General features: G+C 48.2%; 3 protein-coding genes across 4 annotated transcripts; 1 reads left to right on the forward strand and 2 right to left on the reverse strand.

Moving 5' to 3' along the window:
* Positions 1–3365: 3365 nt before the first annotated feature.
* On the reverse strand, positions 3366–8176 carry LOC118780790 (protein Wnt-7a-like). Its single transcript, XM_036533477.1, has 4 exons — positions 8064–8176; positions 6739–6965; positions 4196–4467; positions 3366–3845 (listed from the first exon to the last, which is right to left on the reverse strand). The coding sequence occupies exons 1-4, from the start codon at positions 8132–8134 to the stop codon at positions 3366–3368; spliced, it is 1050 nt and encodes a 349-aa protein (XP_036389370.1). The 5' UTR covers positions 8135–8176.
* A 1848-nt stretch (positions 8177–10024) lies between these two features.
* Positions 10025–16280, forward strand: fbxw12 (F-box and WD repeat domain containing 12). Of its 2 annotated transcripts, XM_036533474.1 has the most exons (10): positions 10025–10202; positions 10497–10534; positions 11303–11472; positions 11708–11829; positions 11921–12127; positions 12680–12844; positions 13306–13516; positions 14145–14326; positions 14422–14552; positions 15255–16280. In XM_036533474.1, exons 1-10 carry the CDS (start codon positions 10104–10106, stop codon positions 15352–15354), a joined length of 1425 nt encoding a protein of 474 aa, XP_036389367.1. In that variant the 5' UTR covers positions 10025–10103; the 3' UTR covers positions 15355–16280. The 2 variants fall into 2 exon arrangements, with proteins under 2 accessions (XP_036389367.1, XP_036389368.1); XM_036533475.1 differs by lacking the exon at positions 10497–10534 and having other exon boundaries at positions 10127–10202.
* Positions 16281–17772: 1492 nt separating this feature from the next.
* On the reverse strand, positions 17773–23418 carry ptpdc1b (protein tyrosine phosphatase domain containing 1b). Its single transcript, XM_036532656.1, has 9 exons — positions 23412–23418; positions 23084–23261; positions 22786–22866; positions 22303–22421; positions 21743–21880; positions 20362–21410; positions 18892–19071; positions 18026–18136; positions 17773–17943 (listed from the first exon to the last, which is right to left on the reverse strand). Exons 1-9 carry the CDS (start codon positions 23416–23418, stop codon positions 17809–17811), a joined length of 1998 nt encoding a protein of 665 aa, XP_036388549.1. The 3' UTR covers positions 17773–17808.
* Positions 23419–27359: the final 3941 nt, after the last annotated feature.

The raw sequence follows: 27359 nt of genomic DNA on the forward strand, positions 1-27359 counted from the left end.
TAATTTGAGTATATAAACATAAATTGTAAAACATTTCATTCTTAATTTCTCTGTATGAGATATAAGAAACGGCCCAAGTTCCAACTGATGCTCATCACATTGTTTGGGTAAAACGTTTGTAGAAAAACATCCACAAAATGTAGTAACAACAGTTATGATAATAATGTCAGGCATGTCAATCAATCTTCAAAAAAAGCAGGTTTCTGGCAGAAAGGCCACGCAGTGTGAAACGGCACTGACTTCTCTCCTTGAGCGTTTACACCTAGTGCTAACACGCACACACACACACACACACGCACACACACATGCAAAAACACACACACACACACACACAAACATACACACACACACACACACACACACAAACCCACACGCATACATTAAAATTAAGTATAAAGGTATAATAAAGTTATAATAATGCTTTGATTAGAAGAACTACAGTGGTGAATTCTTAAGAATGTCATTTAACTGCAGTAATCTCCTTTGGTCTCTCCCTTTTTTTCAAACTGGAGCTGGGACTTGAAAACTGCCCGCTTTGTCTTCCAGAAAACAGCATTTCAGCATGAATCTCAAATCCATGAGTCACCTCCTCTCTCAGAGCGCAGTGCTGGACCTCATTTCTCCAGTCTGCAATCCTATCCAGCCTGTTAGATCTGATAAGACCATCATGCAATGAGATGAATTTGGCAACTAATGAGCTGTATTCAGGGACTTCTAAAATAGCTCATAAATTAGGCACTCTCTTTGTTCATCAGAAGACAAATGCAATCCACTTCCAATATTCTTTATATAAAAGTAAACAAATCTTTATTGTTCTTTGGTGAAACTGTCATTCCTGTATGTTTTAGTTAGTCTCCTGTTCAGAACTCACTCTGACAGTCAGGCTAAGGGGCCCTCTACTCCTTTCCATTTGCACCAATCAGAAGGACGATTAAATGAAGGCTTTGACTGACTGCCAATCTGATTGGTGAAAATGAACCCCCCCTACTCTCTGGAATGGGTAGCAGTTCAATTCCATTTACAGTAATGCCATTCATAAAATCAAGCCATCAGTACTATGACCTCTGTTCTCATATTAAAGCAGTAAACACAAACATCAATATCAAACAGATAGAGATGCACTGTTATATCTTTGCTTTTTAAGTCATGCTGGAAAGAGCCAAGTCACTAAATGTAAATACAAAGAGTGTAAAGTTTCATAACACATCCTAATGGAGTCACATGTTTACCCCTGATTCAGCTCTAAGAAGCTCAGTCCTTTAAACAACAGCATACTGCAGGCAGAATACGATTTATGGTGAAATAATATAAATAATATATTCATATATATTAAATAGTCTCTTACAAAATACATTTTCTTAGACAAGATTTTTCTCAAAGGAAATTTGCACATACAAAAAAAAAACAAAATGAAAAAATTATCCTTATATCCTCTGCTTTCATTTCAGAACAAATATGATATTGAGGAGAAGAGACCACTCCTAACTCCTCACTCTGTGTTACAGACAGATCAGTCAGTGAGCTTTGACACACTGTTGTCATTCAGCAGAGCTGGTATTTTGCTTGTAAATCAAATCCAGTTTGATTTTGCTGACAAGCAGCTGCTAGCAGCAAGGCAGATTGCCTGCTCAGAACCACACTGTCAGTACTGCCTCCCTGAGCTGTAACAAAGCGACCTACCACATCAGCAAAACACTCCACAAAGAAAGCTTAATCCAGTTCATTTCAAATAGAACTACAAATCAGTAGCAGTGTCCACTTTCATAAATTAATATTTATATGTTCATATAAAATAATGTTTCTCTGGAAAAACTAAATATTGGCATTTTTGTTTTAATCAATCATGCCAAAATACAGAACATTTCATTGTTTTCTACAACTGAGAGTTGATATAATATATGAAGTGATGGATATTTTGGTCAGTCATGGACCGGTCAGCAGTAGCGTGGTTAGTGATAGTGCGGTCAGTGGTCAGTGGTAGTGCGGTCAGTAGTAGCATGGTCAGTGGTAGTGCGGTCAGTGGCAGCGTGGTCAGTGGCAGTGCGGTCATGGGAGAGTGGGCAGTGATAGTGCGGTCAGTGGCAATGCGGTCAGTGGTAGAGTGGTCAGTGATAGTGGGGTCAGTGGAAATGCGGTCAATGGCAGCGTGGTCAGTGGCAGTGCGGTCATTGGGAGAGTGGTCAGTGATAGTGGGGTCAGTGGAAATGCGGTCAGTGGCAATGCGGTCAGTCATACAGCAGTCAGTCGTAGCACAGTCAGTGATAGCAGCTGTACTAGCTTCTCTCGGCAGCCTGGGGGACGTGTGGGCACTTCCTGCCAGACACGCTTCTCTGTGTCTGTGCTGCTGTCACAATGGTGTCTGTGATGTCACTGCAGCGTCTGTGCTGCTGTCACAATGGTGTCTGTGATGTCACTGCAGCGTCTGTGCTGCTGTCACAATGGTGTCTGTGATGTCACTGCAGCGTCTGTGCTGCTGTCACAATGGTGTCTGTGATGTCACTGCAGCGTTTGTGCTGCTGTCACAATGGTGTCTGTGATGTCACTGCAGCGTCTGTGCTGCTGTCACAATGGTGTCTGTGATGTCACTGCAGCGTCTGTGCTGCTGTCACAATGGTGTCTGTGATGTCACTGCAGCGTCTGTGCTGCTGTCACAATGGTGTCTGTGATGTCACTGCAGCGTCTGTGCTGCTGTCACAATGGTGTCTGTGATGTCACTGCAGCGTCTGTGCTGCTGTCACAATGGTGTCTGTGATGTCACTGCAGCGTCTGTGCTGCTGTCACAATGGTGTCTGTGATGTCACTGCAGCGTTTGTGCTGCTGTCACAATGGTGTCTGTGATGTCACTGCAGCGTCTGTGCTGCTGTCACAATGGTGTCTGTGATGTCCCTGCAGCGTTTGTGCTGCTGTCACAATGGTGTCTGTGATGTCACTGCAGCGTCTGTGCTGCTGTCACAATGGTGTCTGTGATGTCACTGCAGCGTCTGTGCTGCTGTCACAATGGTGTCTGTGATGTCACTGCAGCGTTTGTGCTGCTGTCACAATGGTGTCTGTGATGTCACTGCAATGCCAAGTACTTGTGCTGCTGTCATTACTGTTTGTAATGTCACTCCAGTGTTTTCGACGTCACTATAGTGTCTGTGATGTCACTCGCGTGTCTGTGCTGCCGTCAGTCCCGTGAGTGTGCTGTCTCCCTGTGATTGGAACAGGAGCCATGACCTCCTGCAGAGAGCGGAGAACAGATGCAAAGGAAAGACCATCCTGTTATTTCCCTAAAGTCCACAGCTGCAGGAGAACTGTGAGAGTGAGCGCATCGGCTCTCATTAACGCGTCCGGTCTGTGAATGAAACCCCCGCAGACGGACCCTCTCATTTGCAGGTGTGCACCTCTGTCCTCTCACTGCAGGTGTTACACCTGACGTAGCAGCACCACAGGAACTTGCAGTTGCACTGCCACACCCGCGAGTACTGGTGCGTGTTGTAGCCCCGCCCACAGCACATCAGGTTGCAGCCATTGGCCTGCTGTGAGTGTCTGTCACAGACCCGGCCCTGCGTTCCCACGCTGCCTGTCACAGTGTCCTCCTCGCAGTAGCTGGGCGACCGCTCGATGTACACCAGGTCAGTAGGCGTGGGCTTGCGGTAGGACTGGGCCTTGCGGATCTTGAGGAAGGTGGGCCGCCGGTTCCGCCGGGCCTTGACGGGCTCCACGTGCAGGGCGTGGTCGTACCGCTCCTTCAGCAGGTAGCCCAGCTCGCGGAACCGGGGCAGCGTGGTCCAGCAGGTTCTGGCCGTGCACGACCCCGACACGCCGTGGCACTTGCACTCCAGACGCATGTTCCTCTCCAGGACCTGAACGGGGGACACCGGCACACGGCGGCAGGGACAGCTCTCAAAGCAACGTCACTTTTGATGTCACTATGCCCCACCCCCAACCAGCCCCACCCCCATCCCTAGCTCCACCCCTCTGCTTTAGCAATTACTGCATCTCTAGATGCAGTTTAGTACAAAAGGGCTTGAATTAGGATCAGTGATAAAATAAAACTTTTTTTGTATATCATATGCACAAATATACATCTATATCTATACATGTTTTTGTGTGTTCTGCCCAGCTTTTTCCAGGGTTTAAGCTGGATTTCCAGTGCTAACTGCAGTGCTGACTGACGAGTACTCTATCCCCCCCTGAGCTGGGCGTGTCTTACCTTGCGGCCGACCTCGTTGTTGTGGAGGTTCATGAGCGTTCTGGCATTCTGTTTGATCTCTCTGGCGTCCATGAACACCTTGGAGAAGCCGAGGCCGTAGCGGATGTCAGCCGAGCAGCCGCCCCACCGCCAGCCGTCCTCGGGGGAGTAGAAGCCCTGCTTGTCGCGGTCGCAGCCGCACGCGCTCAGATTGCCCTGTGTGCAGGCGGCCGTGACGGCGTGGGCGACGCCCGCGGCGATGATGGCGTAGGTGAACGCCGCCTCCTTGCTGCCTGAACGGAGAGGCCGTTTGTGAATCTGTGTTACTGACAGAGCCAGAGGGCCTGGCTGAACGCACCTCCGAGCATACCCGACATAGCTGAAACACAGCCTGCGTACCAAGAGCGTCAGTCAGACCTGAGTCACCCTCTGCTGCACCAGCTGACACGACCGGTGGGTCAATGTGTGTGTGTTTGTGTGCGTGTGTGTGAGTGAGTGTGCGTATGCGTGTGCGCGTGTGTGTGTGTGAGTGTGTGTATGCGTATCTGTTTGTGTGTGTGTGTGTGTGTATCTGTGTGTGTGTGTGTTGTCTGATGTTGTAGATATCAGTGCTCCTTCCTTTATTTCATGAATGAGGTGCTGATAACAGCTGCTTCACATCATTATTGTAAAACTTTGATATTTTGTCATATTCTGTTTATAAACACTACAAAGTCATGTAAATTAAGTTGACTGTTACTATTATCATTATTATTAGTAGTAGTGGTTGTTGTATGTGCAATAGCAACAGCAGCATTGGTAACAGTATTTGTCGTAGTGTCTGCAGTAGTATCAGTATTGGTGGTGGTATTAACACACAACAAAGGCCTGACTTACATTGCATGAGACTGAGATTAGAATACACTATACAGCCAAATTACACCCCACCTGTATGCCTTATTCAAAATGCAAATAAATATGGAAACAATCAAATACAGTTACAATGAACATTAAAAGCCAATGAACAATATTGCCATAGATAAAATGATGTATTATTCAAACATATCTTACAGTTGAAAAAATATTTTGTTTTCCATGTTTCTTATGTTTCTTCTGACATTTTGTAAAATGAAAGTTTAGTGGAGACGAGAACCAGAAAAAAAATTAAATGGAACTGTATATGAACTACAGAAACATTGTGCAGATTCTTAGAGTTTCACACGTGCATGTACACTGGGCATGAGTCTGTCAAACTCTATAAATTTTCCCAAAATAGGATTTTTTTCATAGATATGACAGGCTTGTCAGTTTTTCCTTAGGAACCGAAGTATGCGCTGACCTGTTTGAGATAAACATCTTGGATCTGTGCCATTCCACCTGAAAAAGGGCCATTCTGAGCATTCAGTTATGGGAAGGTTTTACGGATTTATTGGGCTCAGAGCCGAAGAAGGTGTGTCTGCAAAAAGAGATTCTTGGTTCCCAAAACCTGGCAAAATCTTCACTGAGAGTAAGGGCAGCAATACTGCCTCTCGGGCTTTATATTAGACCAGGCTTACCAAACGCTTCAAACATGTATGTAGTAATCACTAACAATTAAAAAAAATGAATAAAATCATCAAGATGACCACTCAAAGTCTCTGCACAGCCAATCAAATACAAGACACCACACCACAATCACATCTAGGACTCTGAGGCAATCTGCATCAATAGCGTAACCACAGTTTACTGAGCTGAACCGTCTGCGGCAGGAACACTGACACTACAGCAGACCCGCAGTGTGACTGAGCTGAACCGTCTGAGGCAGGAACACTGACACTACAGCATAACCACAGTTTACTGATCTGAACCGTCTGAGGCAGGAACACTGACACTACAGCAGACCCGCAGTGTGACTGAGCTGAACCGTCTGCGGCAGGAACACTGACACTACAGCATAACCACAGTGTGACTGAGCTGAACCGTCTGCGGCAGGAACACTGACACTACAGCAGACCCGCAGTGTGACTGAGCTGAACCGTCTGCGGCAGGAACACTGACACTACAGCATAACCACAGTGTGACTGAGCTGAACCGTCTGCGGCAGGAACACTGACACTACAGCATAACCACAGTGTGACTGAGCTGAACCGTCTGCGGCAGGAACACTGACACTACAGCAGACCCGCAGTGTGACTGAGCTGAACCGTCTGCGGCAGGAACACTGACACTACAGCAGACCCGCAGTGTGACTGAGCTGAACCGTCTGAGGCAGGAACACTGACACTACAGCATAACCACAGTGTGACTGAGCTGAACCGTCTGCGGCAGGAACACTGACACTACAGCATAACCACAGTGTGACTGAGCTGAACCGTCTGCGGCAGGAACACTGACACTGCAGCATAACCACAGTGTGACTGAGCTGAACCGTCTGCAGAAGGAACACTGACACTACAGCAGACCCGCATGAAGACTCAAATGTTTTCCAGCCCAGGTGAATGAGAAGGTGAAGGAGTCAGCTCCACATGCTATAACTCAACGGAAGGACAGAAGCTTTGCTATCTCTGTGTAAGAGAGTAAAGCTTTCCTACAGGTTTGTAACATACCCACTTTCAGCTCTTTCCCAAACACAGTTCTCTCCCCGAGCGCCGAGCAGTTCCAGCGGCCGTAGCGGAACTGGAACTGGCACTCATCGATGCCCATCTGAGCGCCCTGCCCAATGACGATGATGGCGTCCGGGCGGCTCTGGCAGATGACCCGCTGCCGGGGGGCCAGCCCGGGAATCTTGTTGCAGATGATGCTAGCTCCCAGCGCCACCACGGAGGACAAACCTCTGCGCAGAGAGACGGAGAGGGCAACTCTCAGAAACGGTCATAAATAACCCATTTCAGGGGACAGTCCAGAAGCAGCACGCAGGTTTTCGCTTGTCTGGGCTGTCCGGTCTGTGCTCGCTGATGAGAAGAAATGCATTTGGCCTTAAACATCATCTTCTGCTCAAATCAGAGAACTGATAGAACCCACTTCTGTTCCTTTTTGGTTTTTTATGCTCTCACATAGATATTTATGCATATTTATAACACCTTTAAAACTATAGGTAACTGTAAACTGATCCAGTAGGTTATTTCTATGCCTGCAAACCAGTATTGCCTCTGATACCATCACCGTAGATGACTCTTCTCTGTTGGCAATATATAATTGCTCTTCCTTCCAAACACTTCATGTCCCATGGGCTGTAATTCACACCATTTCTGTGCAATGCACTGTACCAATGCTTCTGTTTGGAATACTACATTAAATAAAATGTGATTATTTCATACATAAGCAAGCAAACACCACATATTCAGACAGAGATGACAATGACCACTCTAGCCTCTAAGTCTGAACTTTTCCAAAGACATCCTGCAGACCTTTGGTTGGGTAAATGTGCTGCCATGTCTGCTACATAATTCCTCTTTATGTTCAGGAATGATGGTATTTATGACAACGAAACTCCCTCAGAAGTAGAGTGCTTTCTATAGTGGTCCTGGGAGTGCCAGAGAGACCTCCAAAAGTAATTGACTTCTTCACAGGTAGAGTGATTCTAAATTGATATCCTGCAGAATCCTCTTCCATAAATCTTGGTATATCGTGATATTCATTTGCCAAGACACCGTTCAGTGTTTTCCTTAATCAAGACTCAAGCTTAAGGACTTTTATACACTGTTTAAAAGTCTCTCAACCATAACTTTAAAGCACCTCTCAGCCTACTGTCCATTTTCTACATTGGAAAGTAGTTACAACATACCTGTTTTCATTTTTCAGTGTAGAGGCCCACTACAGTGTTAATAGTCCCCACCAACACAACCTGTCTGTTTCCCCACGAAGAAAATATCCCCTAGAACCCTGTGAAGTAATGCGCCATCAGGTCTGAACATGTTGGGATTAGACTTACCCAATTTTTAAATACACAATCCCAAGGCAAAGAAAGATGTGAAAAATCCACAGTCGTGTTTTCCTGCACATTTTGTTGTCTTTATCTTTAAGACTGAGTAGGGAAATACGATCTTCAAGATTGTTTGATCGCCTGTCACTGTCGGGTCAACTCCAGTTCAGTGTAGGCTACTCCAAAAAAGGACTCGAATATTATAAATTCCATGGTAAAATACTAGCAATGCCATCGTTGGCCCCTTCTCATGCTGTCCTCTGTTCTGGGCTCACCTGGCATTGGCGCACGTGCCTCAGGTGGGCTAACCTTACAGGCGCAGCTCGGTCGCAGCGCCGCGCTAATCTCCAGCTCTCAGTTCCTGCTCTCCCCGCAGGTCCTATATCTACCTCATCTGTCAGGGCGTGTTCTGTAAAGAGAGCCCATCTCTGGAATCTGACAAACAGTCCCACTGCGAGCGTTCACCTGTTCACCGCGGAGACGACTTTCCCTGCGGCCTGCCGTAAGACACAAGTGCGGCAAAACACGAAAAGACTACGCCGCTCCAAGGAAAACGCAAACTCATTTTGCAGACTGTATCCAGACCTAAGACCGTCCTCACCATCAACAGCAGCGCTGTTGGAATGACGACGCTTTATTTTTCCCACAACAGAAGGCTCATACTCGTGGTGTAGTCCTACTCAGCATTAGGTGGGGCGGACCATCGAATTAACGGGCCGGTAAATGCATTTGGGACAGGCGACGTGCCTTGATCAGTCGATTGAGCCCTTCACAGCTTTATGATCTTCTGTTGTCTATTTTCCGGCTACGCTATTTGTCCTTCTGCAAAGCTACTCATATTATTATACTCACTGTGCTGTTTAATATCAAATATTAAGCAGCTTATTAACACACTAATAATTCCTTTAACAGCATTTTTGCAGGTTGTAAGCGCAGTGCATGGGTTAGGTCTACCGTAGGACTGAATATTCTGATGATTTTATAAACAACAACAAACAGCTTCGGTGCATACAAATTTCGACAGATTACTTCGAGACGATACTCACCAAGGTGTCTAGAAACGGGTGAGTATCCCTTTTCATCCTGGTCTCAGTGCCTCGTATGTGAGGCAGCTGATTGGGGCTGGAAGGGTAATACGCCCCTTCAGACTTTTAGTAGGACGGATAGCAAACTTTAGGAAGTCATGAAGTCATACAACAGTCTAAATTTTTTCACCTTGAGTATTTTTGTAATATATATTTTGATATATTAATGCTGTTATTTGTAAAAACTGACACCTTTTATTTTTGTTTGTATTTAAGCATCGCTTAACTTCCCGCTCCCCCACTCGGCCGGGTCTCGGCGAGGCCGGAGAGCACCAGCTGCTCACTGCGCTGACGGGTTTATAAAGACGGTCTTCACATATTTGACAATGGCGCCACCTACAGGACAAGAACTGCAGGCTACTGCTCCTGCAGGAAATGTACCCATTAGAGGGTACATTTTACTAAAATAACATTACACGCATCTGTATTTAAGTTATACGCAATTATAATGTCATATAACTGCATTTTGTTGTTCTTTATGAAGCTCTGTACGAAATTACATTTTTCCCCCATGGAATCTTCCATGAGGTGAAATCACCTGCCCCACACACACAGAAACAAAGCTATTTGTCCTTACAGAGACACCGTAGGCAAACTATTTAGTCGAAGATAGCTGAGTGCAGCAAGAATAGTCATAGTCACTGTAATTGTGCAGGGTAGCTAAATACCTTTCATCTTTCTGTGACTAATGAAGAATATTAATATTTCTTAAATTTTAATTCATTCAGACAACACTGCAATTAACAACCCGCCACATCACAATGAATGATTTTTTTTCCTCCCTACGATAGTGACCCCCGAAATGAAATGACGCAGCGACGCTAGCTATCATATATCTTGTAATAATCGTCCATCCCGGGTTCAGGGAAGTCGGCTACCTGACAAGCTAATTTAGCTGCAGTGCTAACAGTCTGAGCGCATAGAGGTGTGTCCCATTCCGCAGCGGGCAATTTCGTTACACATCATGGAATTTGACTCGTCCAGCTTGTCGTTGGATTGCTTGATTCACATTTTCTCATTTCTCCACGAAGACGAGTTAACACGAGCTTCCGGGGTCTGTAAGGTAATGAATCTTAGCGCAAACAAGAGCAATTTTTGCCAGAACAGTCGGTACAGTGTCCAGTACAGTACTGCTCAACCCCACCAGTCAGTTGTGCAGGTTTAGGATAATAAGTGTGACCGTGTGACTGTTGCCTTTTCACTACAAAACCAGCGTTAAAGCTAAGAAAATATAATGAGATTACTACAATGCAATGCAGATGGCGGGCTAGTTATGTACTAGCATGACATTAGTCAGCTACATAGTCATGTTGTTTTCCCTTTTCCCTAACCCAGAAGCTTCCCTATTGTTTAACAGGTGTGGCACGAAGCTGCCGAAACTCCTTGGTTATGGAGGTGAGTTTCGGCCAGCTGGCGTGCAACTTACCGCACAACTTTTCACTGGCGCTTCTTTAACTTCACACTTTTATCGTCCAGGTTCAAACGGAAATTATTAGTGATCAGTACATTAGAACGACTATGAACTAAGACTAAGTACGAACGCTGACGAGCAAAATGGGGGCCGATTAGCCAGAGCGGAAAGTTTGAAGTATTTGTGTGTAATCTCAACGACTGTTGTGCCTGTGCAGAAAAACGGAAGCGTGCAGCAGTGATCGCAGTGATCGTGTTCAGCGTCAGACCCAGAACCTCTCCTTATGAGGGGCGTTTGCCGCTTACATCAGGAATGCATGTGGCATTCACTGCTCGGAGTTATAAACTGAATAACCTGATTCGTGCTGCTTTAAGCCCATCGCGCATATTGCACCGAATAGCGCCGAACTGGGCCACCGTTAGGGCTAAGTATAGTTTGAAACTGAAGGGAGATTAAACAACTGTTGTCACTGTTACCACCTTTACCTGTATCTCATACACACGGCTGTGTTGCGAAATGGTAAAAAGGGAATTAACACATGGAATCCCCAGTAAACCCGGGGACTTCTGGACTGTGTCCGCATCTGTTGGTACATGCCTCTGTTCAGTCATGGATAAGCAAACGGTGCGCTTGCTTTTAATTGAATTTCGCCTTACAGATTTGTTGCTGTCCCGAGGTTACGGAGATGTCTGTAATCGTACTGTCTGCTTTCAGTACCCACACAATGAAGCCATCTGAATTTGTCCCCTTAGACAGCTGTGTCTGCAGCGCTGGCCGTTCTGCAATGTGGCGAGAGCGGCGTCCGGAGGGGAAAAGCGGGCCTGGAAGAGCTATTACCTGCAGCGCTCGCACTTAGAGAACAAGATGGAGACCGGCCGCTCCTGCGCAGACTACACCTGTAAAAGCCTGAGAGGACATACAGGTATGTAGATTACACCTGTATAAACCTGAGAGGACATAGAGGTACGCAGATTACACCTGTAAAAAAACCCTGCAATTTAATGAAGTTTCTGTACAGAGCTTGTACAGTCACTGTGTGGTCACCATATTAGTTAGGTCAAACACTAACAGCCAGTGGTCTTATTGATTGTTCACTGATTTGTAGTCATCTGATAAAGACAATTTTTTAAAATCCATGTTCTTGTTGTGGGTGTTAGGCCGTATAGTTGGCTTTGGGTACCTGCTGGGGAGCAGCGTGTGCTCTGAGGAGTGGAACTCCACGCCTGTGGTCTGCAGCGCCTCCACAGACGGCACGGTCCGGGCGTGGGACGTGCAGCAGGTGAGAGAGCAGCCCCTGAGATCCCCCGAACATTGCACGTGGTGCTGAGGGCCCCCCTCGGGCTGAAGCTCCTTTCTCTGCCCCCGCTCAGGGTGCCCAGCTGTGGGCCTCGCCGGCTCAGAGCGCCCTGTACGATATCGCTGTGGATCAGGAGAAGCGGCTCGTGTTCACCTCGGACACCGCGGGGCTGGTGAAGGCCTGGGAGGGGCTCTCTGGGCGGGAGGTGGCCTCCTTCCCCACCTCCTCCTCCGGCTGCAGGCTGCTCCCCTGCGGCCCCCAGGACCAGCCCCTCCTGGCGGTGAGTGGCCCAGGTCTCTGCATCACACACAGCTTTAACATGCGGCCTCATTACCCACGATGTCCAAAACGTTCTGGCTCCCTGAACTCTGACCCCTGTCCCTCCCAAGTTAAAGCTGGTGGCAGTACAGGCCTCTGCAGCAGTAGTATCTCTGTGAGAAACACGCTGGAGATACAAGCCTGTGGCTGGAAGCTGTCAGTAATAGTTTAAGGCCTTGTGCCTTGTGGCAGCCCTTCTTCCCTTTGTGGCTGTGTTCCCACAATGGCCCTATATTTCAACAGTGGCACTAATGATTCGGTATGTGTGCGGCTACTGGCCGGACCCCATTAAATGCGCTTTTTGTAGTTTTCTCTGGATAAGACCTGCTGCCAAATGAGTAATTGTAAATGTGAGTGTGTGGCTGCTGTCCAACCATATCTAAATGTAACTGAGGGAAATTAGCATATAAAGGCCATTGAAACTGAGACTTTAAAAATTGCCCCCGTGAACTATGTCATGAATCACAGTGTAAACGGTAAATCTGAAATGACAGGTGTGCCCTTTCTTTTTCAGGTTGGAACCAATGGGGGTTCCCTGTACACTCTGTCAAGCCCCTGCCTCACACAGCTCTCGTGTAAGGTGGTGTGTGATACCTTCAGGATCAACCTGCTCCTCTCATCTCCTGACAGAAAGTGGCTTTTTGCAGGAACAAAGGAGAACGCTGATTTCAGTCCGCAGGTACTTCCTTTTGTGAAGCTACAGGAACGTTTTTGGGTTAAGTACCTTGCCCGGCAATTTTGGGTTAAGTACCTTGCCCAAGAGTACCCCCCTGGGGAATCGAACTGGCAACCTTTTTGTTACTACTCCTTAACCCTTAACACTGCTGCCCCATGCCGGTGTTTCTCCAGCAGACCTCTGTGAGACAGTGTTTCTCTGGTTAAGGCCTCTGTGATACAGTGTTCCTCTGGTTAAGGCCTCTGTGAGACAATGTTTCTCTGGTTAAGGCCTCTGTGAGACAATGTTTCTCTGGTTAAGGCCTCTGTGAGACAGTGTTCCTCTGGTTAAGGCCTCTGTGAGACAATGTTTCTCTGGTTAAGGCCTCTGTGAGACAATGTTTCTCTGGTTAAGGCCTCAGTGATACAGTGTTCCTCTGGTTTAAACCTCTGTCAGACAGTGCTTTTCTCATATCCATCTTCCAGGTGTTCTCCAGTGAGAGTCTGAGCGGTGCCTCTGAGGCCGACCCTCCTCTGTGCCGGTCGGTGCCAGTCCTGGGGTGTGTTGCGGCTGCCTTCCTGCCTTCAGAACCTGCCAGGGTGGTTCTGATCCACAGCAGTGAGGACATCCACAAGAAGGCTGTCTCTGTCTTCAGCATCCACATGAAAAAATCCAAATATAAGGAGGAAATTTTAGGTAAAGTTCAGTTACCTTTCATCGGGAGATGAGCTCTGTTACTAAGAGAAATCTGCTGTCATGAAAGCATTCCTGTTCTCACAACAATATCACCATCAATATCTACTGTATTAGGAGCTGTGGAATCAGCGTTAAAGCTGGCGTAGAATATTTCCATGTCAAAGCAAAAGGCAGACATTAGGGCCAACCCCTTTGACACTGAGGGTTGAAAGCCACAGAAGCTATAGCTGTAAAACTGATAAAGGCCAACCTTCATGTGTCTGTGGAGAGAAGTGGACTCACTCTGTCTGTGGAGGACAGCACTAAGTCTCCAGAAAGACACAAGAACACAATCACAGTGCATCTCTCTAGCATGTAACCGTCCAGCCCTCATTATTTCAAAAAGAAGACCATTTCATATCACACTGACCCAAATGCATTGTTGTTTTCTGTAAATTGTGATGAATCTAGGTCCAGGTGTGCTCTACAATTTATTTTACTTGCTTGTTTGGTTTATCAAAAAGAAAACCTGCTCTTCGCCACATAACTCTGTGAATTCAGCTCTTTGAATGTGGAAGCCGCTGAGCCGTAAGGGCTTTTGGGTCCCGTTGACACATGGAGTGAAGCACTCCCATAATCCTGCTGTCAGTGGAGCAGGTGGAGACGTTCCAGCTGGACGCTGGGGGACGCGACTCTGACGTCCTGCTTCACACCAGAGGGAGTGACACTCTTGTCATCGCCCAGGCCAACACCCTGAGGGTGTACACACTGAAAGGCGCGGTTCTCGCAAGCTTCGAGGACCACACGGAACCCATCGTTGCGGTCTGTGTGGTAAGCTGTAACTCTAACTCTGCGTGCTGCTCTGTGCGTCTGGTTCCTCCTCCTGTGTTACTCATTCCCTCTGATGAATGCCCGCTCTCCTGCAGGACAGCTTTCGCGTGGTCACTGCGTCCCGTGACCTCTCTCTCAGAGTGCTAACCTGGAAGAAGGACAGAGACTCCGTCCTGAGTCTGCAGAGCCGCTACCACCTGCTGGGAGGGTCGCACACAATGTCCAGGTACAGGAACAGCAGCACTGATAAAGGTCAGATCTTGCTCACGTCTGCATGGATGGGTTGGGTGGTCCTGGCAGCGTCTGTGGAAACCATACTTTGGTGTTTGCCATTATTGGCTATTTGACTGTAGATTACAGGCTGCAGGGGAAAACAGGACAATCCTTCTTCGATAACTCTTAAAACACATAAAGATGTTTGTGCTAGACATCTGGAATGTAGTGCATTCATTCTTCCGTACAGGTTGCTGGTGTCGTGTTAGTGGAATTACCTTTGGATTTTTGAGTTTTTGGCCCTCAAAAAGAAAAAAAAAAAACAAAGATCCCCAAGAAAAATATTAGAAATGATCATGGTCCATTGTTCCTACAGTTACTGTAGGTAACCTTTAGCTGATGCTTATCACTGATGAGATTTGTATCGGCTGCTCTGTGTTGCTTTAGGATATCAGGTTGTTGCTCATGGTTCTGTGTAAGATGCAGTGGATTCTGCCAAATAAAGCAGTAATCCATAGGAATGGTCTTTGTGACATCACACTATAATTAGCAGTGAGGTCACATGTACACATGTACGATAGCATACCACAGCAACCCTCAAAGCTAACCATGTGGCAGACCATTGAGTCCTGTGTGAAATGTTTAAATAATACATTAGCATGATGATACATGTGTTTGAACATTACCCAGGTGATGTGATTTTTCCTGTCTTCAGGGGGTTCACAGGCGTGGCCTGTGACTACGTGAGCATCGTGGCCTCGGTGGAGGCGATCAACGGGAAGGACTCCCTGAAGGCATACTCCTTCAGCTGCTGAGAGCCCTGCTGCAACCTCGGCCAACGGGAGACGCTCGCGATGAACTGACAGGCTCCGGAAGAGCCAGCCTTACAAGAGGATACCTAATGCACTTACTACATTATTCACTTAGCAGAAATCCTTATCCAGGTGCTTACGTTTTTACCTGTTAGCCATTTATGTGCCTGGATATTTACGGAAGCAGTTCGGTTCCTCACCTGGGAATTGAACCAACAACCTTTGGGCTTCAGGCTTCTACACGTTATTACTACGCCACACTGCTGCCTGTGTCTTTCACACTGAGTAATGGAAAACAGAGTTTGAGAATGGCTGAATGCTCATGCAGAAGGTTAGAGAGCCAGCCAGGGAAAGTACTGCATTCCTGTGGAGAAAAGTCAATGTTTACATACATAATAATAAAATAATATGCAAGTAAGATTAGACATAATGCTTTAAAAGAAATATTCCAATAATTGTAGTGCAATAATAATGATTTGAATAGAAATAGGGTTGATTTATTGGGAAACAGCAGCAAACCAAAACAAATGAACCATGGCCATAGCTTTGCTGATCAGGGTGCCTTTAGGTCACAGATCTGCAGAAGCGGGGAGCAGGTCTATTCCTGAAACAGGAATTGGGGCTCCTTCTGGGAGGTGTGCGTGCATTTGTATTTACATTTAATCATTTGGCTCGCTCAAGCTTGGCAGGAGAAATCCCTCCTGTCCATGCTAAACACTGTGGTGTATTATTTTATAAATGATGCAGAAATCAGGCAATAAGTGTAGTTTACTCATACGTCTAGTTTGATTTCCTCTTACCCCTGTGAGCTTGTGTGTGTTTGCCCATTTGCCTCAGTGCAGTGTGGAGGCAGTGCCTTGGTGCAGTGTGGAGGCAGTAGAGGCAGTGCCTCGGTGCAGTGTGGAGGCAGTGGAGGCAGTGCCTCGGTGCAGTGTGGAGGCAGTGCCTCGGTGCAGTGTGGAGGCAGTAGAGGCAGTGCCTCGGTGCAGTGTGGAGGCAGTGCCTCGGTGCAGTGTGGAGGCAGTAGAGGCAGTGCCTCGGTGCAGTGTGGAGGCAGTGGAGGCAGTGCCTCGGTGCAGTGTGGAGGCAGTAGAGGCAGTGTCTCAGTGCAGTGTGGAGGCAGTGGAGGCAGTGCCTCAGTGCAGTGTGGAGGCAGTAGATCAGTGCCTCGGTGCAGTGTGGAGGCAGTGGAGGCAGTGTCGAGGCAGTGGAGGCAGTGTCTCAGTGCAGTGTGGAGGCAGTGGAGGCAGTGCCTCAGTGCAGTGTGGAGGCAGTAGATCAGTGCCTCGGTGCAGTGTGGAGGCAGTGGAGGCAGTGTCTCAGTGCAGTGTGGAGGCAGTGGAGGCAGTGTCTCAGTGCAGTGTGGAGGCAGTGCCTCAGTGCAGTGTGGAGGCAGTAGAGGCAGTGCCTCGGTGCAGTGTGGAGGCAGTGTCTCGGTGCAGTGTGGAGGCAGTGGAGGCAGTGTCTCAGTGCAGTGTGGAGGCAGTGCCTCAGTGCAGTGTGGAGGCAGTAGAGGCAGTGCCTCGGTGCAGTGTGGAGGCAGTGTCTCGGTGCAGTGTGGAGGCAGTAGAGGCAGTGCCTCGGTGCAGTGTGGAGGCAGTGGAGGCAGTGCCTCAGTGCAGTGTGGAGGCAGTGCCTCGGTGCAGTGTGGAGGCAGTGCCTCGGTGCAGTGTGGAGGCAGTAGAGGCAGTGGAGGCAGTGTCTCAGTGGTCTGCCGGATGTGGAATGTGAACATCCTTCTGGCCATCATGGCTGCTGTGAGCAGCACCAACCAGTAAAGAGCAGATTTCCAAAATGAACAACACATTTTATTTTATTTTATTTTGAAGAGCACTGCATGTGTCAGCAGAGCATGGGACAGGGGAGCTGTGGGCTGTGTGCTGAGGCAGTGTGTGAGGTGCAGGCAGTGTGCACATCTGGGCTTACACACCTGAGGCCATTCATCCTAATACTTCATAACAGCACAGTGCAGGGACTCAGGCTTGCAGAAACGTTCCTGTCATACCTGACACACACCTTTTATTGCTTCCTTGTTTTGATTCTACATTTGAGGTGTTCAGAGACACCCCTATCAGCATGTTACCGTAAAATCTGAAAAGATCAGATGAATCAAAGAGCGAGTAGAGGGACATTCTGTACGGTCACTGAACAATCTACAAACTGTCAATTCATATCAGTCATTAAACACTTCGTGTGAATTATTGATTATTGATTATTGACAATTATACAGGGAACAGTGTCCAAAAGACACCATGAACAAACACACAATTCAAATGTATTTAACCAAGAATCATGGCACATAAATATGGCAGTTTTTTAAAGAAACTTTCTGATGCAGAAATCACGCCCCCATTTCATAAAAGGGAAGAAAGATGGATGTAGCAGCAGGCCAAAGCTTGCCTTTAATGGGGCCCTCCCTGCGGTGTTTCACACTAACCCAGTCCTGCCGTCAGCTGGTCAGGGGATTGGTATTCCCACATTCGGGGTGTCTGGCTCCTGTAGAAGCTTCTGCCTCATGTCCTGGAGCGCTGCCTTCAGAATCGCCCTCATGGTCTGGTACACAGTCTTCCCCTCCTCTGACTCTGCGCTCATCTGGTGAAAAAGCAAAGCGTGATCCCCACAGGAAGCTGTTCCCAGCCAGCCAGTGTGCTCACAGTTACCCGCGCACTCCTACCTTAGTCAGAGCTTTGATGGTCCGGTCCAGGAAGGCGGCCTCCACCTCGTCCGCCGTGGTCATCACGTGGGCTGCACAGTCGAGGATACAGGTGAGGGTCTGCAGGCGGCCCTGCAGCAAGGTCAGAGAGCGCAGGGCATTAACACAGTGCTGCAATGCTGTGTAAAACAGCACAGGGTACTAAAGAAGGAACAGAGACCATTAAAGTGAGAGAGCACAGGGTACTAAGAAAGGGAGAACATTAAAATAAAGGCACAGACCTGACAAAGCACAGTGTGTCAAAGAGAAAAGTGTAGTTAAATAAGCACAGGAGAAAAAGAGTGCAGAATGATACAGCAAAGCAGCACAAGGTATTAAAAGCAGGGGGTGTTAAAGTGTGGCAACACCGGGAATTAAAGAAAGAGCGTGCAGTATTAAAGGGAATTAAAGCAAGAGTGTGCAGTATTAAAGGGAATTAAAGAAAGAGCGTGCAGTATTAAAGGGAAGCAACACCGGGAATTAAAGTAAGAGCGCGCAGTATTAAAGGGAATTAAAGTAAGAACGCACAGTATTAAAGGGAATTAAAGCAAGAGTGTGCAGTATTAAAGGGAATTAAAGAAAGAGCGTGCAGTATTAAAGGGAAGCAACACCGGGAATTAAAGTAAGAGCGCGCAGTATTAAAGGGAATTAAAGTAAGAACGCACAGTATTAAAGGGAATTAAAGTAAGAGCGCGCAGTATTAAAGGGAAGCAACACCAGGAATTAAAGTAAGAGCGTGCAGTATTAAAGGGAATTAAAGTAAGAGCGTGCAGTATTAAAGGGAAGCAACACAGGAATTAAAAGCACACAAAGCTCTGAACTTCACACCACCAGCATCAGGCTCTCACCTTGTCCAGTGTCTGCAGGGCCTTGTGGGGGGCGTGGTCCCCCAGGGCTCGGACGTCCCCCCTGCTGAAGATGGGCTCCTTCAGCTGCTCCAGCCAGGACCACATGAGGCCAGAGAGGACGAAGGGGTCCCGTTCCGAGCACACCCCCTCCCAGCCCCCCTCTCCAGAGTTCAGCTCTCTCTGAAACACCACGGGGAAGGGGGGGGGTCAAAGTGCAACTTAGCATGTAAAGTGACCACAACACCAAAAGACCTTTGTGCTAAAAGTGTTACTGTGGGCTTAGCCAAGGTTCCATAGTCCCAGTTCCTAAATTAAAATCAATACATACTTTAAATTAAAGGTTTCTGGAATGTAAATGTATTTTAGAGATGCATATTCATATATAAACATATAGACTAGCCTACATGCACATCCCTGCACTTACATACACATTCCTGCACTTACATACAAGCACACACCTGTACATCTCTCCTCATCTTTCCATACCTGCACACACCTGCATATACTTTCACATCCCAGAACATCCCTGCATACCTGTATTCCTACACGTACCTGTGCACCCTTGCACACACCTGTACATCTCTATACATCCCTGCATACCTGCAGACACCTGTACATCCCTCTGTCTGCACGCTCACACCTGTACATCCCTCTGTCCGCACACTCATACCTGCACACACCTGTACATCCCTCCGTGCGCACGCTCACACCTGTACATCCCTCTGTCCGCACACTCATACCTGCACACACCTGTACATCCCTCAGTCCGCACGCTCACACCTGTACAGCCCTCCGTCCGCACGCTCATACCTGCACACACCTGCATATCCCTCTGTCCGCACGCTCACACCTGTACATCCCTCTGTCCGCACACTCATACCTGCACACACCTGTACATCCCTCAGTCCGCACGCTCACACCTGTACATCCCTCCGTCCGCACGCTCATACCTGCACACACCTGTACATCCCTCTGTCCGCACACTCATACCTGCACACACCTGTACATCCCTCTGTCCGCACACTCATACCTGCACACACCTGTACATCCCTCTGTCCGCACACTCATACCTGCTCACACCTGTACATCCCTCTGTCCGCACACTCATACCTGCACACACCTGTACATCCCTCCGTGCGCACGCTCACACCTGTACATCCCTCTGTCCGCACACTCATACCTGCACACACCTGTACATCCCTCAGTCCGCACGCTCACACCTGTACATCCCTCCGTCCGCACGCTCATACCTGCACACACCTGCATATCCCTCTGTCCGCACGCTCACACCTGTACATCCCTCTGTCCGCACACTCATACCTGCACACACCTGTACATCCCTCAGTCCGCACGCTCACACCTGTACATCCCTCCGTCCGCACGCTCATACCTGCACACACCTGTACATCCCTCTGTCCGCACACTCATACCTGCACACACCTGTACATCCCTCTGTCTGCACGCTCATACCTGCCAGCTGCAGACTCTCTGCTTGTGCTCCTCCTCCCCATCCTTCTGCAGGTCTACAGCGAGGGCCTGGGCCACCAGCAGGCGGCGGGCTTCCGGAGTCAGCTCTGACTGGATCGTGATGAAAGGCACCTTGGAGGTCTGTTCCTCCTCCTCCTCTTTCCCCTGATCCCCCTCTCCGCACCGAGGCATCACCCCCGCGCCGGCCTTGCCCCGCCCCCTCTCCTGCCTCAGTCTCCACGACGACGCAGTGACGACGGGCTCGTCCCTCCCGCCGGAGCCAGAGCAGCCCAGCGATTGGCTGCGCTGCATGTCCCTCAGCAGCTTCCTCCTGTGGTAGAGGGGCGACCTGTCGGAGAGCACCGGCTGGGCATGCTCCCACACGGAGCTGACGGAGCTGTACACCGACTCCTCCCCCCAGCCCCGCCCGTCCTCCGTCAGGCTGCCCTGGGACATGCACTGCCTGCACGGGGTGGAGGGCGCCCCAGAGAGGTGCAGCACGCTCCCCAGCCGGCTCAGGTCCGACTCGCTGTAGCTCAGACTCCGCCGCACGTAGAAGAGCTGGGGCTCGGCGGGGCGCAGGGGCACAGTGGCGGGGCCGGGCAGGCGCGGCAGGGACGTGCCCTCACCCCGCCCCATCCCCTCCCGGCTCAGCTTGCGTGTCAGCTGCCGGGGGGCGGGCTTCTCCTCGGGCGGCTGGTCAGGCACGTCCAGGATGTCCTCTTGCAGCACCTGTCGGTTGGCGGCGATGTCCAGCAGCAGCCTGCACACCACCATCACGAGGCGGGGCATGTGCTTCATCCGCCGGGCCTCGTACCCGTGCAGCAGGTGGTGCTGCCGGGTCAGGTACTGCGCCAGCGTGACCGCGCCGCTCTGGGGCTCGGCGCAGGAGAAGACGCTCCGCAGAGGCACCAGGAAGCGGGCGAACTCCCGCACGCATGACAGCTGGCCCCGCGTCTGGATGGAGTTCGGCCTCTTCCCTCGCACAAACAGGATGGCCTGGTCAGCAGTCATCTTCGTTGTAAACAATAAGTAGCAGGCCAGCAGCACCCCTGTAAAAACAGAACGCTAAAATACTCTATGGCCATGTCATAAAGCAGCATTCACAAATTATATCAATTTCACTTTGATGCAAAATGTATGATATTGGTGTATAATATTTGGATGTTTCTGATGGACCGCTTTTCTGATGAGCCACTATTCTGACAAAAATGATAAAAAACATTCCTTTCATCTGAGTGAGTAACTTCAACATAAAAGCAGAGTCAGATTAGTGGGACTGACAACTAATGATCAGTGCACAAGACGAAAGCATACAGATGACACAAAATGGAACAGTCTGGAAGAAATTTTAACGCCAACTCAGTTTTGGGCTTCCTCTCACCTGTCCTTCCCAGACCAGCATGACAGTGAACAGCCATTTTGCCCTCCTGGACTGCAAACGACATCACCTTCACCATGTCCAGGATCGTAGTGAGGGAAGCCACCCCATAGTCTTTCCATCCAAAATTGTAAAAGTAGACTGTGAATGAAAAAAGTATCAGCTGTGCATGTTTTCTACTAAACTGTAAAAAAAGACATACCCACGTCAATGACTGGTAGTAGAAAGTAACAGAAGAATGATGTTGTACACAAAGTGAAAGGCAATGATCATTTTTATAGTGAACCATTACAAATTACCCTGAACTCAAAGGGGGGCAGGGGTAATAACCCACAATCAATGCAACTTTTCAGTTAGGGGTAGGAGCAGCTAGCCAGATGACTGAACATATGTAATAAATAAGTATTCTTCTCATCCTCTATGCTTTATACATACAACTATCTCATATATTCCTCTTATTCTAGCAGACAGTATGAATCATGAACACTGTTGACCTGGGTGAAACAGGAGGACTCCGTTAGCGGATCGCTGAGGATGGGCAGAGGTGTGTGAGTCTGACTTACTGCCTGCCTCCATGAAGGCCTCGGGCCGGTAGGTGAAGCCGCTGTCCGGCTCCAGGTCATTCCCACAGCTGGCGTGTTCTCCCGGGTGCTGCAGGTTAATGATGGACCTCAGGCCGCACCTGCACACAGACAGTCAACCAATCAAACAAACCCACCCAACTGGCTAACCAATCAACCAAACAATCAACCAATCAAACAAAAAGCCCACCCACTGTCCAAGCAATCAACCAACTGATTAACCAACCCAGAAACTGACCGTCAAACCAGCCAAACAACTGGCCGAAAGGATGAGCTACCAATCAACTAAACTACCGACTGAATAACTTAGCAACTGAAAAATCAACCAAGCAACCAACTGACCGACCAACTAATCAGTCAATCAAAAACCTACTGACCAAATCAAACTACCAAACAACAAACCAGAACTGAACTGAATCAGAATACGAATTGTTTCACTCTAAGCAGTTGGTGATCTACCTTTACCTTTGAAATTGCTCAATGATGTTATATTTTTCAATAACTTCTGTGGAAGGTCTTGCCATGGCCAGCAAGTCGTCTGTGATCCTGAAACGAGGAGGATGTAAAACTTTATTCAGCAGTAGCTCATGAGTGAGATCACCCCACTGTGCATCCTGGACTGTAAATGTCATCTTTGTAGACATTAGCAAAACAATGAGCCAAAACAGGCTGAAAAGTCTCTTCTTGTCCCTCCAATGCCCCCCCCCCCCACCCCCACCCCCACCCCCACCGATGTGTCTGCTCAGAGGGGGGTGCTGTGTACCAGGAGGAGTAGAGTCCTCGGATGGCCTGCGAGTCGTCGCTCCAGCGGACGGGGTCCTCGTACTTGCAGCAGCGCCCCCCGCAGGCGATGGAGCACTGCATGTGGCTGGGGATGACGTAACGCAGCGTCTCCCCCACCACCGTGTACCGCGGCCGCGGCGCGCTGGAGCCGAACAGCACTGTGGCGGCGGGAGAGGAGAGGCGTCACTCCGAGTGCGTCAAAGACTGGAACTTTGACTCCAAAGACTAATTTCACACTACAGAGCTCTGTTTGGTTTTCTACTCAGACCCCTTCCTTGGTGCTGCATTGTATGATGTTATGGTCATACCTGGCATTATCGGTAGGTTAGCTGTGTTCTTCTGTTAGGGTGCTAGAGCTGGATCCATATGGGGGCTGTGCTGTCTGCCGCTGGACGTGCAAGACTGTTTCAGCAGCTACATCCTACTGCCGTGACTCAGCAGCAAATGCGTAACAACCCCTGCACCGAACCTGTGGGTGTTACAGACAGCACACACATAACGACCCCTGCACAGAACCTGTGGGTGTTATAGACCGCACACCCATAACGACCCCTGCACAGAACCTGTGGGTGTTACAGACAGCACACACATAACGACCCCTGCACAGAACCTGTGGGTGTTATAGACCGCACACCCATAACGACCCCTGCACAGAACCTGTGGGTGTTATAGACCGCACACCCATAACGACCCCTGCACAGAACCTGTGGGTGTTACAGACAGCACACACATAATGACCCCTGCACAGAACCTGTGGGTGTTACAGACAGAATAACACATGATGACCACTGCACTGACAATGTGAATTTGACAGACAGCTAAACAGTAATCATTCTAGTAAGTCTGGGAGATCATTTGCTATTATTTCTTTATATTAACAATATTTTCCTAATTACTCAAATTTGAGATTTCTTATTTAATAACTCTTGTCAGAAGGTGACACTGGAATGCGCCTTCCTGGAAGCAGTGCTAATGGATGAGTACAGAGAGGTCATCCAGCTAACTCCTGTGCGGGAGGCTAAATAGGATGAATCTTGTGGATAACAATCTGTGCAGAGACAAAGCAGATCTGATGTGATGACTGCCGCCAAATTATCTCTGTCACTCCAGTAACACTTAAAACTTTTAACATAAAAATCAATACAAGTTCTATGCTGTAAAAAATAATCGGAAGGTGTGAGAAGAATACAACACCTGAACTGAAAAAAGTGTTTTAATGCCGTTACAACTGTTACAGCAATTGCTAAAATACATTGATGAAATCTTAAAAAGCTGGTATAATATAGAAACAGGTTTTATTGGTGCTAACATGCTTTTGGTAAACTGAGCCGTATTCAGGCCGTATGCCAAGTTGCCCTGTCAGCAAAGGCGCTCATTAAATCTGTACACTTTTGTTTTGCTTGAAGAAAAACGCTCATCGCACCTGTGAGGTTAGTCTTATTGATTCTTCTAAACAGCACCTCAGTAGCTCGGTTGAATAACACATAATATGATTACATAAGGTGGCATTAGAGCTCGTTACGAAAATATATCTGCTTGATGTTGTTGAATCGAGAGCGCTGCTTCAATAAAAAGCCAAGCGTTTGAGAAAATACATTTAGGCCTGCTATAGAACGGATAATGTATATACAGTGAGAAAAACACATACAAGGCAAAGTTAAACCATTTATATGTAAGTTTTTACCTCGTATGTATTTTACCTAGAATAAATGCTATTTACCTGTGACAAAGTAAGGAGTGTATAATGGTCACATCTTGAACGGTAAAGATACAACCAGTCCAAGCGCACGGATCAGAGCAGATACACGCGTCTTCACAGGGCAGGTGATTCCTGCCCGGTGCGTTTGGCAGAACCTCGCTTTACACCTCTGAGGCGAGGGAGCTGGTGCAGCCGTCCCGGTCTGAGCCAAATTTCTTCTGCCGATACCTGTGAGTTACACTGCGAATCTTCTACAACAAAAGCATCGTCCCTTTATTTTCCTTCTCCAGATGCCAGCTCCGTCTCCAGCGGCCGGTATTGTGACGGTATTTGGGGCAGAAGTGGAGCCGCCGTCCCCGCTTCTCCCCTCCGCTGCACGCTCCGCAGCGCGTCCACGTCACGCAGGTGCCGCGGGAGCAAGAAATTAGATCGCTATTTCTGACCGCTCCTGGATTACCCCACTAATCCCATTACTCCAGATACAAGCGAGGATCCGAGGGGCCAAGCCGCACCACCAGAATAAATATATTACTTACAAACTTTACATATTCGATTGTGAAAAATGTGTGAGATATATCATATCAATTTTGCAATTTTAATATTGACAAAGTCATTCAGATCACTTTTTAAACTATATATTTGAACTCTTCCCACCTTGTAGACACAGTAATCATTACATTATATTTAGAGTTATCAAATAAAATAAAAATTGGATTGATTTAAAATGTAGTCACAAAGTTACAGAAATCCACTGTAATACAAACACTTCGCTGTCTCCAGGGGATAAGTGCGCCCCGCGCGCAACGCTGCGCGAAGTTTTCTGAAGTAATTTTCATATTGAAATGAGGCCAATGACAATCTGAAGTGAGCACTGAATATGGATCACATAATTTGCCAAACTCATGCCCCTGTAGATATATACTGAATGATACCAGCCAAGATCAACCAAAACCTTTTTCAAGGAGTTAGTCACATTTTATACACAAGCATTAATATGTGCTGGAAACATTTAATATTTTCTTTAAACAATTACACATTTCATTTTCAAAAATCATTTATTATATCAATTTTATTAACTGATGGAGTTCAGGTGTACAAGCAGGGCACTGACCTCCAAAGTTTTCAGTCCCCAGCTGAGAGACTAACCGCAAGACCAGTTTAAAGAGAAGCAGCAGCAGGGAGAGCAGTTTAGAGAGAGAGACCAGCTCTCTGCCTGCTGGAGGGTAGGGTTTGGCCGACTCTGGCCGTTTGACGGACAGCAGGGCAGCTCGGCAGTATCCATGGTTACAGAGGGTGTGGCATGCCCCACTTTAGAACTGCTCTGTAATCCAGGCCTTCCTGCAGAGGGCCCAAGGGGCCCCGAGCCCGGCCAAGTAAGCAGCTGATTGGCTTACTGACAACAGAGCCGATCAGGCGGCCTTTTCTGAGAAGGAAATAAGTTTAAGTACAGATGACTGACGCAACAGATGACTCTGCGACACGCCTGACTGGCCGGAGCAGGACGGAACGGGCCACACGGCAGAGCTCTCTCTCACTCCCCGACCCTCCACTCACAAGCGCAAACCTCAGGCGATCCCGCTGACGCCGCCCTGCTGCTTTCACACAGGGGCACAATGACATTAAATATCACTCATTTATGGTGTAATGGAAGCCCCAAATGTGCATGAACACAGATTTATTTGCATCTGCGTTTCTCAGCTACGGTGAATGCATCTAACAAATACACCAAAGAATGAAATCTGTTGGTCTGCATCCAAAAACAGAAGGAAACGCTGCAGCTAAGATTTCTAGGTTGTTTGTTTGGTGCTGTAGTGTATGTATATTACATTCACTTTATAGTAACAGTCATTCATACCTCTACACAAACCTGACAGAGGTGCACAAAGTGAGTATTTTCCCCCATTAGCTCGCCCTTTTCACGTCTTACCCACGCATACACCTGTATCTTGAGGCTGTTCTGAGTTCAGGGAGGGGGAAGGAAGAGTTCAGGGAGGGGGAAGGCAGTCCTACAGAGGAACCGAACCCACAGCCTTTGGGTTGAGAGCCCTGGTCACTGCTAATGTTCGCTTGCGACCACTGTGTCTGACCCGTGAGATTCTGTGTGTCCGACCCCTGAGATTCTGTGTGTCCGACCTTCGAGATTCTGTGTGTCTGACCCCTGAGATTCTGTGTGTCTGACCCCTGAGATTCTGTGTGTCTGACCTCTGACCCCTCGTGTTCCTGTACTTGCTCTTCCAGGCTGAGGCCCAAGACAGTCCCAGCGCTGTGAGGGAGGGAGGAAGCCAGAACACGCTGTTATAAGAGAAATTCGTTAACAGCCATACTGAGGCGCGCTGGAGGGTGCCCCAGTATGGAACAGCTATGAAACACACAGGCAATGTTTCAGTCATGAAAATGCAGTGCTGAAACATTTACACATTTTAGCTTCATCTTTACCGGGGGACACCGAGTGTGGATCTTTCAGGAATTCAGTCATGCACTAACAGAGGAAATCACTGTTAACTGCTCCCCACCTGGCTCTCTGACAGGAGCTTTGGACAGCTGGCAGCCGCTGCTC

Source organism: Megalops cyprinoides, chromosome 7, assembly GCF_013368585.1.
Source record: "Megalops cyprinoides isolate fMegCyp1 chromosome 7, fMegCyp1.pri, whole genome shotgun sequence".
NCBI classification, from domain to species: Eukaryota; Metazoa; Chordata; class Actinopteri; order Elopiformes; family Megalopidae; genus Megalops; species Megalops cyprinoides.

Coding starts and splice junctions, on each gene's coding strand:
- LOC118780790 (XM_036533477.1), bottom strand. CDS start 8,134: ATGTGCAGGAAAACACGACTGTGGATTTTTCACATCTTTCTTTGCCTT. Junction 4,468..6,738: donor TGGGAAAGAGCTGAAAGTGG/GTATGTTACAAA, acceptor CTCTCCGTTCAG/GCAGCAAGGAGGCGGCGTTC. Junction 3,846..4,195: donor ACAACGAGGTCGGCCGCAAG/GTAAGACACGCC, acceptor TCCCCCGTTCAG/GTCCTGGAGAGGAACATGCG.
- fbxw12 (XM_036533474.1), top strand. CDS start 10,104: ATGGAATTTGACTCGTCCAGCTTGTCGTTGGATTGCTTGATTCACATT. Junction 11,830..11,920: donor GGGCGTGGGACGTGCAGCAG/GTGAGAGAGCAG, acceptor GCCCCCGCTCAG/GGTGCCCAGCTGTGGGCCTC. Junction 12,128..12,679: donor AGGACCAGCCCCTCCTGGCG/GTGAGTGGCCCA, acceptor TTTCTTTTTCAG/GTTGGAACCAATGGGGGTTC.
- ptpdc1b (XM_036532656.1), bottom strand. Junction 22,422..22,785: donor ATCATTGAGCAATTTCAAAG/GTAAAGGTAGAT, acceptor GTCTGTGTGCAG/GTGCGGCCTGAGGTCCATCA. Junction 21,411..21,742: donor TGCTGGTCTGGGAAGGACAG/GTGAGAGGAAGC, acceptor CTGTTTTTACAG/GGGTGCTGCTGGCCTGCTAC.